General features: G+C 38.8%; 1 protein-coding gene across 9 annotated transcripts; it reads right to left on the bottom strand.

Moving 5' to 3' along the window:
- Positions 1-122: 122 nt before the first annotated feature.
- On the bottom strand, positions 123-15,834 carry LOC147515502 (protein NEOXANTHIN-DEFICIENT 1). 9 transcript variants are annotated; one of them, XM_086587896.1, is made up of 11 exons: positions 15,657-15,834; positions 14,244-14,418; positions 13,901-13,984; positions 13,741-13,804; positions 8,508-8,554; positions 1,949-2,003; positions 1,648-1,686; positions 1,147-1,315; positions 795-861; positions 652-708; positions 123-544 (listed from the first exon to the last, which is right to left on the bottom strand). In XM_086587896.1, the coding sequence occupies exons 2-11, from the start codon at positions 14,306-14,308 to the stop codon at positions 298-300; spliced, it is 894 nt and encodes a 297-aa protein (XP_086444022.1). In that variant the 5' UTR covers positions 14,309-14,418; positions 15,657-15,834; the 3' UTR covers positions 123-297. The 9 variants fall into 9 exon arrangements, with proteins under 9 accessions (XP_086444022.1, XP_086444029.1, XP_086444008.1 ...); XM_086587903.1 differs by having other exon boundaries at positions 15,557-15,801; XM_086587882.1 differs by having other exon boundaries at positions 13,741-13,825; positions 15,657-15,795.
- Positions 15,835-17,648: the final 1,814 nt, after the last annotated feature.

Raw genomic sequence — 17,648 nt, 5'->3', positions numbered from 1 at the left:
TTAGCTTAGAAATACAAGTGCTGGTATTGCAGTTTTGCCATTGTGAAAAATGATGAGTTTTGTCTAAATCTATATAACTGACACCAGATGCAGCTGCAAGCAAACTTTATACACATTGCGGCTTTCATGAATTATTATTATTATTTTGTCCCAAGAGGAGCGAATGTATCATCCTTACAACTTTGATATATGAACGGGTGAAATAATCACAGAAACAAAAGAGCACCCCCAAACACTGATTAGAAAAGAACTAAGACTAGACTAGAGAAGAATAACATAGGAACCAGCAATGCAAGATCAAGAGCACCCTATAGCATCTCTAGGTGGTGAGCAAACAAGAGTAGGAGCTTCAACCTGCATTCTAAGAAAATTGAATTGTAAAGCAACTAGGGGCTTCGATAACAACACAGAAATGCTTCTTTCACGGGTGTCGTTTCCTCCAAGTTCTCCAACTGGGAAATCTATAGGATTGGATGATTTTTCTCCATCAATTTTGTCACTGTGGATTGGTCCTGACACTTGGGCTGTTTTCACTGGTCGCACCCTGTTGAGACATAAATCAGGGTAAAAATTATAACAAGTGTAGTAGAGGGAGAAGCACTGACATCCAAATTCCGAACTACATTATTTGCAATTACTAAGGAGAATGACCTGCACTCTATCTGGCATGAGTACTTGAGAAGTTGAGGATTGTACTCAGTATTTCCACTGCATTCCAACAACATAAAAGTATCAGTTAAACCTCAGATTCAGATCATCTCATCAAAACACAAAGCTAATCTTAGAGATATTACCTATAGCTCGGAAGCGACATTTTGACAACAGGTCCCATCCAGTTGCTAGCGGAGGATTCTTGTTGCTCTGCAATCACGAAGGTCAAACCCATAAAATGAAAAGGAGAAATAATAAGGTGTGTGCTGTAGATACTTGCATTTGTCTTATAATTTATTTTGGAGAAGCATGGATGTTCTGGACAGTCACAAAAACAAAGCATATTGCTAGGTTTTAGAGCGGTAAATCATTTCAAATTTTTTTGTCTATCAGGTAATACGAATTTTTCAAGCATTGCTGTCAGAGAGAATTAAACTAACTGAAAATACATGGAACCAATTGATTGACGGAAGCAGATCCTTTCAGCACACTCACCGGAAACTGGAAGCTTGATACTACAAAATTCGACCTCTGCCGAGCCACTAATATCAGTGACTTGAATATCGGTGTGGTGCTTTGTATTAGAAAAAGCAGAACCCACGCCCAACAGGTTCAGAAAATCATTCCTTTTATCTCTTGTTTTTTTGGAGATTGATGTAGTTTTCTGCTTCAGATTAAAAGACATACTACTTGTTAGCTACATGCCTACATGCAAGTAAACATTTATTTTGATTTACGAATGTTTTGTTAAGGTAAGTAAACCACAATAACCTGGTTTAAAATTCTGTGGGATTTTCACTCAGTAATTGCTATAGGGCCCTGATTCTGTGAAACAGAGCCATTGTTGGATATTTCTACAGAAATCCAACAGATCAATAATGCTACAATTTCTCTAAGCCCAACCAACGGTTAGCATTTCATTCCAACCATGTCACGAGAAAGCTACAGCTTTCGGCGACAGTATATAATTGATACAAATATTCACACAACATTTACCTTCGAAAATCCAGCAACATGACTTGGGAGTCCTACTTCCTGCAAGGAGGTTAGACCTATTAAGTAGAAAAAGTTTGATCTTCCTGAAAATCATAGTTTACATACATATGTTTGCCAGGGTTAAAAAAAATAGAAATCAACTCTTGGCTTCATTTTGTGTATATATCTGACAAGGGAGTAATGTCACAAATTTAAAATGTGAGATAAACATGAAAGGGCAATATAGTTCAGTGTTTGAAATTTAAGAATTTTTTTAAAAATAATGGAAAGGTGTCCGTAAAGAATGCTGGAAGACCCAAACCTTCCGCCCATGAAGGCAAGCCTCGCGGTTGTTCACAAGCACCCTAGCAGCCCATCTGTTGGAAAACAGAACTAATATCATTCCCTGGCAATATAATTGAAATGTCAGTCTGAAAGTGCATGTGTGTCCTGGGAACTCTTCCAAGTCGTATCGATACTTTCATGCAATACATCCACCTATATTGATGGTAATGATAAGGTGGTTGAGTTCGTGACTTCGTTGGAACCTACATCATAGTTTCATGGGCAGTGAAACCAAACCATTGTTAAGCTTACTGATCTAAATGTCAAACGGACTCGGATATGGTTGATAATTACCAAGTCAAATGTTTCTTTACTGATATTTACATTACTTTACGGTTCACAAAGTTGGTTCGAAATCAACTTTATTAAAAACAATTTTTTGGAGCTCACAACTACGCACATTTTTATGGCAGCTATAGATTTAGCCTTCAATTTATGGTGATGGGAAACTTATGGTGATGGAGTACTTCGGAAGTTTCTATTATTATAAACTCTGATTTTCATATATATATATATATATGGACTCCCTACGTGGACATACAAAATTTGTTGGGGTTTATACCAATACCAATCAATTCTCCCACTACACAGATAATTTGTATTTAAACTCAATTCAACTCCAGACAAATTCTAAATATCAACTACAACCTATACTAACATGCCAAACTCGTTAAACAACTATTAACAACAGATAATAATGTAAAACAGAATTAAACTCATACCACAACACAAAGATATACCGTGATTCGGCCAATGATGCCTACTTCCACAAGAACTTGTTCTTTTATAAAGTGGGAAGAAAGATTACAATCTCTCATTTTAGTCTTTCACTTTACTAGATCACTCTTATATCTTTACAGGGTTGTATATCTGTAAATGTTATCTCTCAATCTTGATAGCTTTCAAGATTGGGTTTTCTCTGACTTTTGTGCTGCCTCTCGTGTATTTTCTAGGTGTTAGGTTTTGCCAAAAACTCTAACTCTTATTGCAAACTCACATTCCACAATTTCTTCTGAAAATAGACTTGGGCGCGGGTCGCGCTGAAGGTACTGGAAGTCTTCCACGGTATGGGCGTGGTCGCGCCTTGGTCAAGGCCAATCTGAGCGCGGGTCGCGCTCTAACATTTCCACGCAAAAATCAACTCCTTTTCTCTCCTCATGTGAGGGATAACGCCAACAATCTCCCCCTCCCGAGCGGTGGGGGCTTCCTCCATGCAATTTCCAAATCGGCGGGAGGAGTGTCTGTACGCCATTCCGCAATAACACAACAAACATCAAACTTACCTTCGGTAAGACTTTGGTCATCATATTGACCCGTTCTTGTCGGTATGGATCTTCTCGATACACAAATGCTTGTCTTCGAGTACGTCTCTAATCCAATGATAACGCACGTGCATGTGCTTGGATCTAGAATGAAAACTCGGATTCTTGCTCAAATGGATGGCGCTTTGACTGTCACATAGAACTACAAACTGTTTTTGCTTTAGCCCTAGTTCGTCGAAGAACCTCTTCATCCATAGCAACTCTTTGCAACACTCAATGGCTGCAATGTACTCGGCTTCTGTAATGGAGAGGGCAACACACTTTTGCAACTTTGATTGCCAAGAAACTGCTACCCCTACAAAAGTAACCAGATAACCGGAGGTGGATTTCATCGAGTCAACATCACCTGCCATGTCTGCATCAGTGTAGCCTTCAAGTACGGGCTTACTTCCACCAAAGCACAAACATGATTTGGAAGTGCCCTTGAGATATCTCAATATCCATTTAACACCTTCCCAATGTTCCTTACCCGGATTTGACAGAAAATGGCTTACAACGCCCACGGCGAAAGCTATATCCGGTCTTGTACACACCATTGCGTACATCAAGATGCCCACTGTGGATGCATAAGGAATCTTTTCCATCTGACTCTGCTCATGCTCACCCTTTGGACACATCTCTTTGGTCATGCGGAATTGGCCACCAAGCGGACAACTGACTGGCTTCGCTTGATCCATGTTGAATCTCTTCAACACCTTCTCAATGTAGCTTTCTTGAGAAAGCCATAACTTCCCACTCTTTCTGTCATGAATGATCTGCATTCCAAGTATCTGCTTTGCTTGATCCAAATCCTTCATCTCAAAGGACTTACTCAAGTCTTTCTTCAGCTTGGATATCTTGTTGATGTTTGGGCCAACTATCAACATATCATCCACATACAACAATAACACTATGAAATCCCCATCTGGAAATCTCTAAACAAACACATAATGATCGGAAGCAGACTTCTTGTATCCCTGTTTCGCCATAAAGGAATCAAACTTTATGTACCACTGTCTCGGTGCTTGCTTCAACCCATACAAGCTCTTTATCAGCTTGCATACTAGGTGCTCCTTGCCTTTGACCTCAAACCCCTCTGGCTGGTCCATGTAGACATCTTCTTCAAGGGCTCCATGAAGAAAAGCTATCTTAACATCTAGCTGCTTAACCTCTAGGTTCATACTTGCAGTCATACCCAATACCACCCGGGTAGAAGTTATCTTCATTACAAGAGAGAAAATCCCATCAAAGTCAATCTCTTTTCTTTGACCGAATCCTTTCACAACAAGACGAGCTTTGTGCCTTGGGTGAGGATTGTTTACCTCATGCTTGACTTTGTATATCCACTTATTCTTGAGAATTTTTTGTCCTAAGTGTGATTTTTATGCAAAGAATCTATCTCATTATGCATGACCTTCAACTACTTTTCTTTGTCTGTACTTTCAAGTGCCTCTTGATAGTACATAGGTTCTCCACCATCCGATAGTAGCACGTACGTATATGGTGGATATCTGGTTGAAGCTAGTCTCTCTCTGTTTGACCTCCTTGCCCCATTTGTTGGTGCCTCAGGAGGATGCACTTCTGCTTGCTTTAGTGGTGGTTTATGCATTTTATCTGCATCTTTTATACCAATAGGTTCTATCCCATTATGAGCAATAGGATTGTCATCATGAGCTTCAAACTCATGGTTCTCTGCATTCTCAATGCCTTCTGCACGTTCCACAGTAGGAACTTCTAGTTCTGAATCAACAAGATCATTAGTGAAAGCCTGTAGCTTCTCACCCTCCTCAAAGTCTGCTATGTCTTCCAGGAACACAACATCTCGACTTCAGATTACCTTCTTGTTAATCGGATCATAGAGTTTGTAACCAAACTTTTCATCTCCATAACCCAGAAAAATGCACTGTTTGGCTTTGTCATCAAGCTTAGATATCTCATCCTTCGGAATATACATAAATGCCCTACACCCAAATACCCTCAAGTATCCATAATCAACATCTCTGCCTGACCATACTCTCTTTGGATAGTCACTATTCAGAGGCTTTGACGACGATAGGTTGATCACATGTACGGCTGTACACATTGCTTCTACCCAATATGTTCTAGGTAGCTTAGAGTGAGACAGCATGCATCTCATCCTCTCTACAATGGTACGGTTCATTCTCTCTGCTATTCCATTACATTTCGCGTGTCTTGGGAGCGGTGCGCTCATAGCGAATCCCATGACTCGCAATACTCTTCAAACGCCCAATATACTCACCCCATTATCCGGCGAATACACTTCAACAACTTCCCAGATCTCTCTTCCCCCATTGTGGAATTTCTCAAACACACCAAGTACTTCATCTTTGGTCTCGGACTATAGGCCTATATCTTTCTTGACACATCATCAATAAAGGTCCGCGAAGTATGAAGCTCCCCATGGGACTTCACTTTTATAGGACCACATAAGTCTGTGGTGCACTAGTTCAAGGACATTGTCTTTTACGGAGAGGCGGGAATCTTTGAAGACACCTTGTGTTGCTTTCCTACCAAACGATGAGTACATGTATTTAAATGTGTACCTTTGATGTCCGCAAAGCTTTTTTGCTTAGCAAGAACTTCCATCCATTTTATGCTCATATGACCACGGTCTCTTTGTGCCACGGCCCGGAGGAAGCTTCTTCTTTCGCAGATTCACTACGCTTTACACAAACTAGCCTGTGTTTTGTAAAGAGAGCAAGTTTTCTTTCCTCTGGCTGCTACAATGGAACCTCTACTCAGTTTCCATACCCCGTTACCAAACGAGTTTACAAAGTCATCATCATATAACTTCCCAGCCGAGATTAGGCTTAACCGTATGTCAGGGACATACTTTACATCCTTGAGTGTCAAGGTGTAGCTGACATTGGTTTCTACATAGACATCTCTAATGCTTATAATCTTCGAGACTCCACTGTTGCCCATCTTCACCTCACAAAAATCACTAAATTTGTAGGTAGTGAAGAAACTCTTATGGGGTGTAACGTGGTAAGAAGCACCTGTATCTACCACCCACTCTATACCCTGGCATGAAGTGCTCAAGCATAACTCGTTACCATCTGACACAATTCCTACTTCACCTTCTGAAGCGATATCTGTGGTGCCTCGACCAGTGGTGCTTTCTTTTAACTCTAACTTGTCTTCATGTACGGTACTAGTTTTCTCATCCCTCTTCAATTCTATGCATTCATATTTGAAGTGGCCATGGATACCGCAATAATTGCACGACAAGTCTTTCTTAGGAGGTCTGCTCATGCTGCTAGATTTTCTTTTGTCATCATCTCTAGAATGAGATGGTTTTCTGCTTTTGCCTCTCTCTTGATTTTCTGTAACAAGAATCTCTGAGTGACAGGAGCTATTCTGTGCATCCTTTCTTGTCTTCTCGTTGAGGTCTTCTAAAGTCTTCCACAGGCTGAAAGATGTGGTCTCTTGGAATACAAGGCGGATTACATTGTTGTCAATCCGTTGTCTAATGCACCCAATCGTTTTTTCATCAAGCGTCTTCCAATCGGCATCGGATACTGTATCCGGTTTTACTCCTCCATTCTCAATGGGTTGTGCCAGGTCATCGCAATAGAGCAAGTCTTCCATCCTGGCTTTCCACATGATGTAGTTCTTCCTATTCAGATTCGTCATGCGAGTGCTCATGGAATGGTCCATTTCTACAAGTTATTTAAACTCAAATCTTCTCTCAGGAATTTTGTCAAACACCTTCCGACCAAGATTTGGATAACACCCTAGGCTAATCTAACCTGGCTCCGATACCACTTGTTGGGGTTTATACCAATACCAATCAATTCCCCCACTACACAGATAACTTGTATTTAAACTCAATTCAACTCCAGACAAATTCTAAATATTAACTACAACCTATATTAACATGCCCAACTCGCTAAACAACTATTAACAACAGATGATAATGTAAAGCAGAATTAAACGCATATCACAACACAAAGATATACCGTGGTTTGGCCAATAATGCCTACTTCCACAAGAGCTTGTCTTTTTATAAAGTGGAAGAAAGATTACAATCTCTCCTTTCAGTCTCTCACCTTACTAGATCACTCTTATCTCTTTACAGGGTTGTATCTCTGTAAAGGTTATCTCTCAATCTTAATAGCTTTCAAGATTGGGTTTTCTCTGACTTTTGTGCTGCCTCTCGTGTGTTTTCTGGGTGTTAGGTTTTGCCAAAAACTCTAATTCTTATTGCAAACTCGCGGTCCACAATTTCTTCTGAAAATAGACTTGGGCGCGGGTCGCACCTCGGGCAAGACCAAGTCAAGCGCTGGTCGCGCTGAAGGTACTGGAAGTCTTCCACGACATAGGTGCGGGTCGCGCCTTGGTCAAGGCTAATCTGAGCATGGGTCGTGCTCTAACATTTCCACGCATAAATCAACTCCTTTTCTCTCCTCATGTGAGGGATAACTCCAACAAAATTGACATACACAATCCTACATATCTACATAATGAACTAAAAACTGATTTTATGGGGATGTGATCTCTACAATATGGAGATCATCTCCACAAAAAATCAGCTCCTTTGAACATTTCTAACCCTACCAAAAATTGAGTTCAAATTAGAAATTTATCTGACGGTCCAGAATTTTAACACTCTTTTGACACTCTTGACAAGACTAGACATATCCGATTGAGGTGATTTTTTGTGGAGATACTATCCATAGTAGGTAAGTCATCTCTACAAAAAATCAGCCCTTAGTTCAATGTGCAAATCTGCTTTTGGAATGCGTATGTCAATTTTGTATATGTCGATGTAGCGAGCCCGATATATATATGAGGCCGGGTATATGTCAATTTAGTATGTCAAAATTGTGTTGTTATTAATGGAGATGAAGTTTAGAGAGAAAAGAGAAAACTAACAAGGTCATACCCGGTCTCATTTTCTCTTTTCTCTCTAAACTTCCTCTCCATTAACAACACAATTTTACTCACATAGTCAAGCACAACCACAACACATCTGAGTGGATAAAATGAATTACGCTCCACGACACGTTCAATTAGTTCAATTAGTCACCAATTTTGCAACGCCTCAGTCACAAATACTCACATTGCAAAGATATAACAATTCTACACAATGAAGTTCAACATTCTCGTCATTTTAATTAGCATGGATGATAGACAGATTTCTATCACAAGTAGGGTATTTATTTATTAATCATTTGGAAAGAGAGTTATATCAAAGAGTGATTAACTTACGCACAAGAAGTTGGGGGGTTCCAAACAATTCCTGCAATGACCACAAGCTGGGAGCAAAAATAGTTCCATTAGTTGCTAACAAAAACAATAGCATTTATCTTTTAAGATTTTTCACAATAATTTGGTGCTTTCTTAAACATGTGAGTTTTGGAGCAAACATAGGAGTGATAAGAAACACACACACACACACACACACACACGCTTACACGCACATCTCAAAATGGTAAGCGGTACATATGTAAGCAGGGATACTATTGTTATTTCTCTTTATTAATTATGTAGTTACCTTCTTATTGCCCGAAGGCCTCTCTCATACACTTCATTTTCTTCTAAATTTGCTTTCATCATGGTATCGGAGCCAAATTTCTGAGGTTGTGATTTTTTTTTTATATAATTTCCGCCTCCGCCTCCGCCGCTTTCTCTGGGTTTTGAAGCAAATATAGGAGTGATAAAAGAACTCTGGGTTCTTTTATCTCAGATTTTTACATCTGTGTTTCTGATCTCTTTGGTAATGTTGTTCTGATCGCAACCTAAGCTTTTGCACTTTCTTTTTTGTTTGTTTTTTGTTTTCCAATCACGAGATACGATAAATGTTGATTTGAATCTCATAACTATTTATTATTATTAAGGTAATTTAATTTATTGCGATGACTACTGACGATGTGTCTAGTATCTCGACTATTTCTTCGGTTGGAACGGGTGAAGATGTCAAGTCCTTCCACCCTGTTCATGATAATCCGAATCTCAAAATTACCTCACAGCTACTTGATAGCTTGAACTATATATGTTCGATGGGCATAGTCTGTAAAACTGTTTGTTGGAGGTCGTGGAAATATAGGCTTTCTTCTGGGCACAGAAAAAGCACATGTAGAAATTGATTCGAAGTATGCTAAGTGGTTCTCAGACGATTCCATAGTACAAACTTAGTTGATTAATTCAATGCAACCAACAATTTCTACTGGCTATTTGTTTACAAACACTACACATCTTATTTGGGAATCTCTTCGTAAGGTATACTCTCATAGACAAAATAATGCAAGGAGTTTACAAATTTCCAATTAATGAGATTAAGAATTTCAATCATGGTACCCAATGCAACAGAAATTGTGGAAAAGAATAGAGTATTTTAGTTTCTTGCTGGGCTCAATCCTGAGTTTGAGTATGATGTTGTTCACCTGCTGGACAAGTTTTCGTTCCCAACTCTCGAGGAACCACACCTATTCTTTCTCTGATCAGAGTCGTCGAGTGTTTATGCCTCCTATCCCTAGATTGATGTTTGAGACCATTGATATGACAATATGCTATGCTTATCCGTCATCACTGTTAGTTCCTCTATAGACTGTGCAGGCTAGCTCCACCATCTAGTCTTCCTTCGTTACTAGTGTCCTATGGTAATTCACGTTAGAGGAAGAGGTGTGATCATTGTGGCAAATGCTGGCAACTAAAGGCAATGTGTTATGCTTTGCACATTCATCATCCTGGTTCGCAACCACGCTCATATCAGTCCTCAGCACACTTATCTGCTGACTCTAGTACACCAGAGTCCTCTGCTTGTAGTGCGTTCTCTTTCTCTTGACGAGATCAACATGTTGCGACAGTTTCTCTCTATGTCGCTGCAACTGGGGACATCTCATGCAGATAATTTTGCATTTGCCAATAGTGCTTCTGTGTCCTCGACTTCACCCTGGATTGCTGATTCAGGTGCAACTGATAATATGACTGGTATGTCCTATCTTTTTCGAACTTATGCATCTAGTTCTTGGTAATGGACAGTCTACCTTGCCAATGGGGCTGAGACTCCTATTGTAAAGAAGGGTTGTATCCCAGTTATTGATTCCCTTTCGTTACCTGATGTTCTTAATGTCTCAAAGTTGACCACCAATCTTATTTCTATTAGTAAACTTACTAGAGATGTAAACTGCAGTGTAACATTTTATCTATCTTACTGTGTTTTTCAGGATCTAGTGTCGCAAAAAGTGATTGGCAATGGATCTAAAGAGGGTTGCTTATATGTGCTGGATGGACCTATTTTTTCGGTCTCTCATTATGCCATCTAGTTAGAGTATTCGTCTCATACTAAAAATGTCAAGGGAGTGTTACATTGGCATCACTGCTTAGGTCATATTTCTTTTGAGTATCTACGTTATTTGTTTTCGTCTTTCTTTTCCAAAGTGTTCGTGTCAAGTCTATCTTGTAAGACATGTGAACTTGTTAAATATTATTGTAGCCCTTATCCGTTAAACATTAACATTAATAAACATGTGCACTTAGATGTTTGGGGTCTTGCCCCAGTTAATTATATTTTAGGTTTTTGTTATTTTGTGTTATTTATTGATGACTTCTCTAGGTATACTTGGATTTATTTAATAAAATCCAAGGATGAGGTCTCCCCTATTTTTCAGACTTTTACTGTAGTGGTTCATACTCAGTTTGGTACAATAGTTAAAAGTCTTTCCTTCTGATCAGGACATAAAATTTATGTCTCATGGTCTTCGAAAGTTCTGCGATGCCAATGGTATTTCACATCTAACCTCTAACACTAAGACTCCACAGCAAAATGGCGAGTCAGAAAGGAAAAAATCGTCATATTCGATCTTGCTCATATTATGTCTATTGGCATGAATGTTCTTTTGTGTTTCTGGCCTGATAATGTCCTTACAACGGTGTACCTTATTAAATGATCTCTTTATCGAGCTATTGGCTTTCGCAGCCCGTATTCCATATTCATCATGATCATCCTGCTTTTCAGATTCCACCTCATGTCTATGGGTGTGTCTGTTTCGTCCAAGTCACCGGGTCTATCTCTAAACTCATGCCTTGAAATGTGTGTTCATGGGTTACTCTCATGCAATCATACTCAAAAGGGCTATCGGTGTTATCAACCCTCATCGCATCTTTGTTTCACCTCCATAGATGTTACCTTCTAACCTTCTTCGATTGGTGATGTTCTATCTCAGGGGAGTGTTTTCTAGTTAATCCTTTTCCCACCACAAATTTATCCCTATTTCCTATTTCAGCCAGAGCCTTTGGTCTGTCCTTTAGGTTCAACTTTGGTTCCACCTCCTTTACATGTCTATACTAGACAATATCCAGGGCGCCAACATCTTCCCCTAGACTGCCTATCATCTTCTGCCTCTCCAGGTTCACCACTTGTCACTGATTCACCTTTACTAGGATTGAGCCATCTACTACCCCTACTGTACCAGTTTATATTGATGTTGATTTACGAATTACTAATAGAATTGATACTCCACATATTGTTGTTTGGAAAGAGAAGAGCACTGCAGGGCTGCCTGCTAGATGTTGTAATATATTGGCTTATTATATCACTGATTATATATACTTCATATCATCCTTTGTCTTCTAGTTACAAATCTTTTCTGGTGTCTCCCTCCTTGGTTGACATACCACATACAGTGGCAGAGGCATTGGCCAAGCCTTATTGGAAGGTTGTGATGTTAGAGGAATTTACATGCATTGGAAGTTAATCATACTTGAGCATTGGTTTCTTTTCCGCCTGGGTGTAGCGCAATTGGGTGTAAATGAGTTTTCATAGTGAAACAAAATCCAAATGGAATAGTTAGTAGGTATGTACAAGGCTCGGTTGGTTGCTAAGGGGTATGCACATATTCATGGGGTTGATTATCAGGAGGCATTTGCTCTTGTGGCCAAGATGAATACGATTCGAGTTATCTTTTCTCTTGATGCGTCCAAGTCGTGGTCCCTTTTTCAAATGGATGTGAAAAATGACTTTCTTATTGAGACTTTACAGGAAAATATTTATATGTCTCCACCAGGCGATTTTGGTTCTTCTTTTTTCTGCTTCAGGGTTAGTGTGTCAGTTGAAAAAGTCTATCTCTGAACTTAAGCAATCTCCTCATACTTAGGTTGCATACATTTGTTGCAACCATGACTGCATATGGATATATTATGTTCAGAGTCAAACTGACCACACTCTGTTTCTTTGACATTTTGGTACGAAACGTATTGTGTTGCTTGTTTATGTGGATGATATTGTTATTACTAGCGATGAGGAAGGTATTAGTGACCTGAAATCCTATCTCAGTACCCGTTTTTAGGTGAAAGATCGATCTTGGTCCCTTGCGTTACTTCCTTGGGATTGAGGTTGCACGTTCTAGTTATGGTATTTTTATCTCACAAAGATAGTATATTCCTGATATTTTCTCTACTTCAGGGAAACTTGCATGTCGTCCTGCTGAGACACTTACTGAACAGAACCATCACCTAGCCGACTACGATAGGGAGTTGTTGAAAGACATTGGTCAGTATCAGCGGTTTCTTGGGAAGCTCCTTTATCTTTATCTTAATTACTCGTCTTGATATATATTACATATGCGGTTAGCGTTCTCAGTCAGTTTATGCACAAGCCGCGTCTTCCTCATCTTCAGGCAGCTATTCATGTGCTCCGTTATCTCAAGGGATGTCCTAGATGTGGCATCTTTGTTTCGAGATAATGGCCATTTTCGGGTTGAGGCGTGGACTGATGATGACTATGCAAGTTGTAGATCTGATCGTTGATCTACTTCTGGGTATTGTACCACTATTGGTGGTAGTTTGGTTACATGGCAGAGTAAGAAACAAGATGTTGTTTCTAGGTCTAGTGCCGAATTAGAGTATACGACAATGGCCCAAGGTATGTGTGAGATGATATGGTTTAAGCATCTTCTACGAGACCGTCATCTACTATACATGCATGTCTCGATCTCTTCCTATGACGTTTTATTGTGATAACCAGTCTCTTAGCAATTTGGCTAATCATGCGCAACATGATGATACTATACACATCGAGGTAGATCAGTACTTTCTACGTGAGAAGGTGACTTCTGGACAGATTTATGCTTTATATGTTCCGACGTCTCAGCAGCTTGCAGACTTTCTCACAAAAGGCAGTTAGTAGTAGACTATATTATGAGGTTTTGTCCAAGTTGAGCATGTGTGATATCCATGGTCCAGCTTGAGGGGGAGTGTAAGCAAGGATACTATTGTTATTTCCCTTTATTAATTATGTAATTACCTTATTGCCCTTCTAGGGTTCCTCTTATTTATATAAATATAAAGTGATGATGAGAAGCCTCTCTCATAGTCTCATACACTTCATTTTCTCCTAAATTAGCTTTCACCAATACATACCAACAAGGCCTATGTTTTTTTTTTCCAAAATTGAACTTCTTTTTTACTACATCGATACAAGGACAATTATTACTTAACCCACCTCATCAAAGATTCCAACTGGACTATCATCGTAGTGAGCTAGGAAGAAACCACCCAAAGTATATCTGCATGAGTCAATGCTCAACCTTAAATGAATTTTAGAGGAATCAAGTTTTTCAAGAAGGAGAAGCAACAAAAGGAGAGGGGGTTGAGATGAATACCCAAAAGCTTCAACTAATCTAAAGTCTTTTGGGATAAAAGCTCGTGCAGTTGTAGCTTTCACGAGGTGGAGCTGGTATAGAGCACTGAAAACTGGAAAAATGTTACTTAAGAGACAAAACCGGCCTTCATAACATGAAAACTAAATATCAGGCTTTCTCTTAAACGGACGGCCCATTAACAGACATGTTATATAATATCTCGAGCAGTATCTACAAACAAATTAATAAGCGTAAATTAAAAAACTGTTCAAGACACTATAAACTGCCCCACAAACATGTCCGTTAAAGAGAAAACCTGAATAATTATAATTAAGAGTATAAAGAGAAACATGGAGAAACATGCCTGCCTTTGAACAGCCATGGAGTTTTCGCATAACCTGAAGAACCTTTTGTTTCTAAAGCTTCCATAAACTCTTAAACTTGATCCAGGTTTTTCTTGAAAATCAGGAACATGGAAGGTTGAAACATTTCGGAGGAGAAGTTGTAATTGGAGAACCCAAGCCCAGGGTATTGTATTTCTAAGGAAAAAGAACAAAAAATGATTATTTTCTTCTTTCACTTTGAAGTACCAAACACAACAACTAGGAAATCACAATGTACATATGATGTTAGAGGCAGGGGAGATTCAACAAGATAATAGGCTAATGATATTAGATTGACGAATCAAAGAAATTACAATTTGCATTATCCTTCTTCCTCATGTAGGCATCTCTATGAGATTCATGCTACTATTTGCACTGAATATTTTTAGATATCTGCTGAATTTGAATCGTAGTGAAATTGTTACTTTTAATGTCACAATCATGCCTAAGCTACCTATGCAACTAACAAAGTGTTTGTCAATATGCAAACCTTTTGTGCTATGAATTTTCAAAATTTACCACGATCAATTCTTTCAAATCAACTTATGAATGAATACCTTCTGCCTAAAAAAGCAATTTTAACAAGTAGTCCTACAGTGTAGTCCCAATCCGTCAGGCTTTGCCTTCTTCGGATAAGCATATCATTTCTAGCTGTCCATTGCTAGTGGTAGGGCAGGTAAGGGCATGCTAGCCCTTAGTCATGCCTTATACTATAGTAGGTTTCTTCACCCTTGCTCGATTGCAAGCAACGAATTGACTTACTTTTTGGGTGGTTGGCACTTGGCACCATCTCTATAAGGTTCGGTTTAGATTACACAAACCTAAATACGACAATGATGATCAAAGGAAACTTAAACAGAACACACAAACAAAAATCAAAACAAGAATACGCAAGAATATGCAATATAATATAATATGGTTCAATGATCTTGCCTACGTCCACGAAGCACGCCAAAATCCACTATATTCTATCAGTTGTTAACATTGAAAATCCAGGCAAGAAGATAATCTACTTTCACTCTGCGAGCTGAGATATTTAGAAGGTTTCTTTCTACATGTATACGCTACTTTCATAACAAACTACATTCACACTCCAATCGAAATACCATTTGGGATAACAAGAATTCATTAAGACAAATTCTTCAGTCAAAATACTTTTTAAGGCCTAATTTTATCCTGTTTTTTCTTTTCGACATTGCCATATATACTATATAGCAATAATAATATATGAAACAAATAATAAACAACTTCTAAACAGAAATAGAAATAAAACAAATAAAACAAATAGACAAACCTGACTAAAATAAGTTAACACAAACTTTTAAGAAAACCAAGAAATGCACATAGCTATCTGCCTATCTCAAAAAAAAAGAGAGGAAGATAAGAATGTTTACTTAAGTATCAGCTTTAGTTGTTTAGAGTTGCAATGGATCTGTAGGCATGTAGCTATCTTAAATGAGTTTGAGTTTGAGTTTGTGTTGTGGTGGAGTGGAGTGGTGGGGGAGTGTACAGCGAAACTGAGCTAATAGTTACATCAACAAATGAGCATGGATCTGAAATGTAGATTTTACTAGTAGATTATTAGAGTTATCCATATATATATCCTGAGGTGCGATGCGCGTGTGGTTTGGCGCCAAGGAAAGTTTAACAAATCAGTTATTCTGGGCCCACTACTACCTGTTTATTACTCACGCTCCAATGATAAGTCGAGATAACATCATGTATTTGCGTGAGCCTCGTTTTTTATCTCTTCAGCTTCAAAACGCCAAAATTTAGGTGACACCAGCTCCTATCCTACTCACTCACGTGTCCCAAGTCCCAACAAATATGACTGGTTGGTTAGGATTGTTATTAGCTAGCACCATTGAAGAGTGGAGAACAAGTGTGCCAAAGTTCACAATCTCAACGTATATATGACAAGGGATCACATATGAAAAATACATCATAACATATAAAAAAAAAATAGCCCGTGTGCCAATAAATAAAATTGGTAAAATTTTTGGGTGATAATATTAGAGATATGGGGTTTGAACCCATCAGTACTAAAAAAAATACTAATCTCATTTAAAACAGACTTGCCAATAATAATAAAAAAAACTTATAAAATTGATGGGTCGCACAAATTCGACAATCAATACTTCAAAACTTTTACTGATAATTCTATGATTATTATCCTCCAAAATATTTGGAACTTCGACATAAGTGGTAACTATTTCTTCCCATCACTGCTACTCAACTGCTCACATTAGTCAAATATACGGCTAGTGCTTGGTTAAAGGGAACCCCAGAACAATTTTTGGGCTAGAAAGCTAGGATGGAAATGCTTTTATGATAGCCAAGTTGAATTGGCATACTTATCCGAGATTGGATAAGAAGGGGTCTAAACAGCGCTAGCTGAGTGGACGAGGTTCTGGACAGCACTGGGTCCGGCGAAGGATAGATGTATGCAGCACGACCACACAAGTTGGCCTGTTTTTGTGTCACTCTTGGGCAATCTTTCTGCACCAAGGGTCCAAGGCCCACCCTCATAACCTCATTAAGGTTGAGGCGTTGAGCAAGAATGCAAGATCTACTTTTCCACAGGACAGGAGCAAATAAGACATTTTCGTCACCACTATCTATTCGTTAAGACTTACACAGTTTGATTTGAAACAACTATAATACCGAAACAGCTATTTCTAAGAAAAATCTATTTTCCAGAAATTTGGAACTCTTACTGAATTGAATTTTATCAGAAATGAACGCAGTGTTGAGAAAATAAGCTGGTGCTCTTCTACAGGAATTTCAAATGAACTTACACATGATGCTTAAATCACTAGAAACTACACCAAAATTTAAGAGAATCCCTGCTATATATCACATTATTAAGGAGACACCATTCGTCATTTAGTCAGTACCAGTCTATGTATACATGATTGCCTTCTTTCGGAACCGTTGAAAGACGTCATCCTTACAAAGACACGCCTTGAGCCTTGATCACTTGAAGGGTGTTATGAATCCAAATAACCGAAACCCCCTTTAAAATGATTGTACTTCAGTAGTTCAGTATAAGAACTCAATCATGAACCAGACCAGCATACACCAACAACAGAACCACGAGAGATCGTGAAAAACACCAACACCATCAGCACCTGCAATTACTCCAAGAAACAATCTTGAATCAATGAAATGTCCATTCTTAGGCCAAGATTGCATTTGACATTGCATAAGGATTGAGTTTAACTCTCCTTAAAGCTGATTCCATATGGTAAAAGATACCAGTTTCTTAGCTTGCATATGTGTAATATATTTAGCTTCCTCAAAAGATTCATAGAGGCGCTCTTTTAGATGTTTCTGTTGAACGCTGATTACATTTTAGGATTGGCAATTTAGACACAAAACCAGTA

This window comes from Coptis chinensis, chromosome 2 (genome assembly GCF_015680905.1).
Source record: "Coptis chinensis isolate HL-2020 chromosome 2, ASM1568090v1, whole genome shotgun sequence".
In the NCBI taxonomy this organism is placed as follows: Eukaryota; Viridiplantae; Streptophyta; class Magnoliopsida; order Ranunculales; family Ranunculaceae; genus Coptis; species Coptis chinensis.
This window is presented reverse-complemented; position numbering and strand designations above follow the sequence as displayed.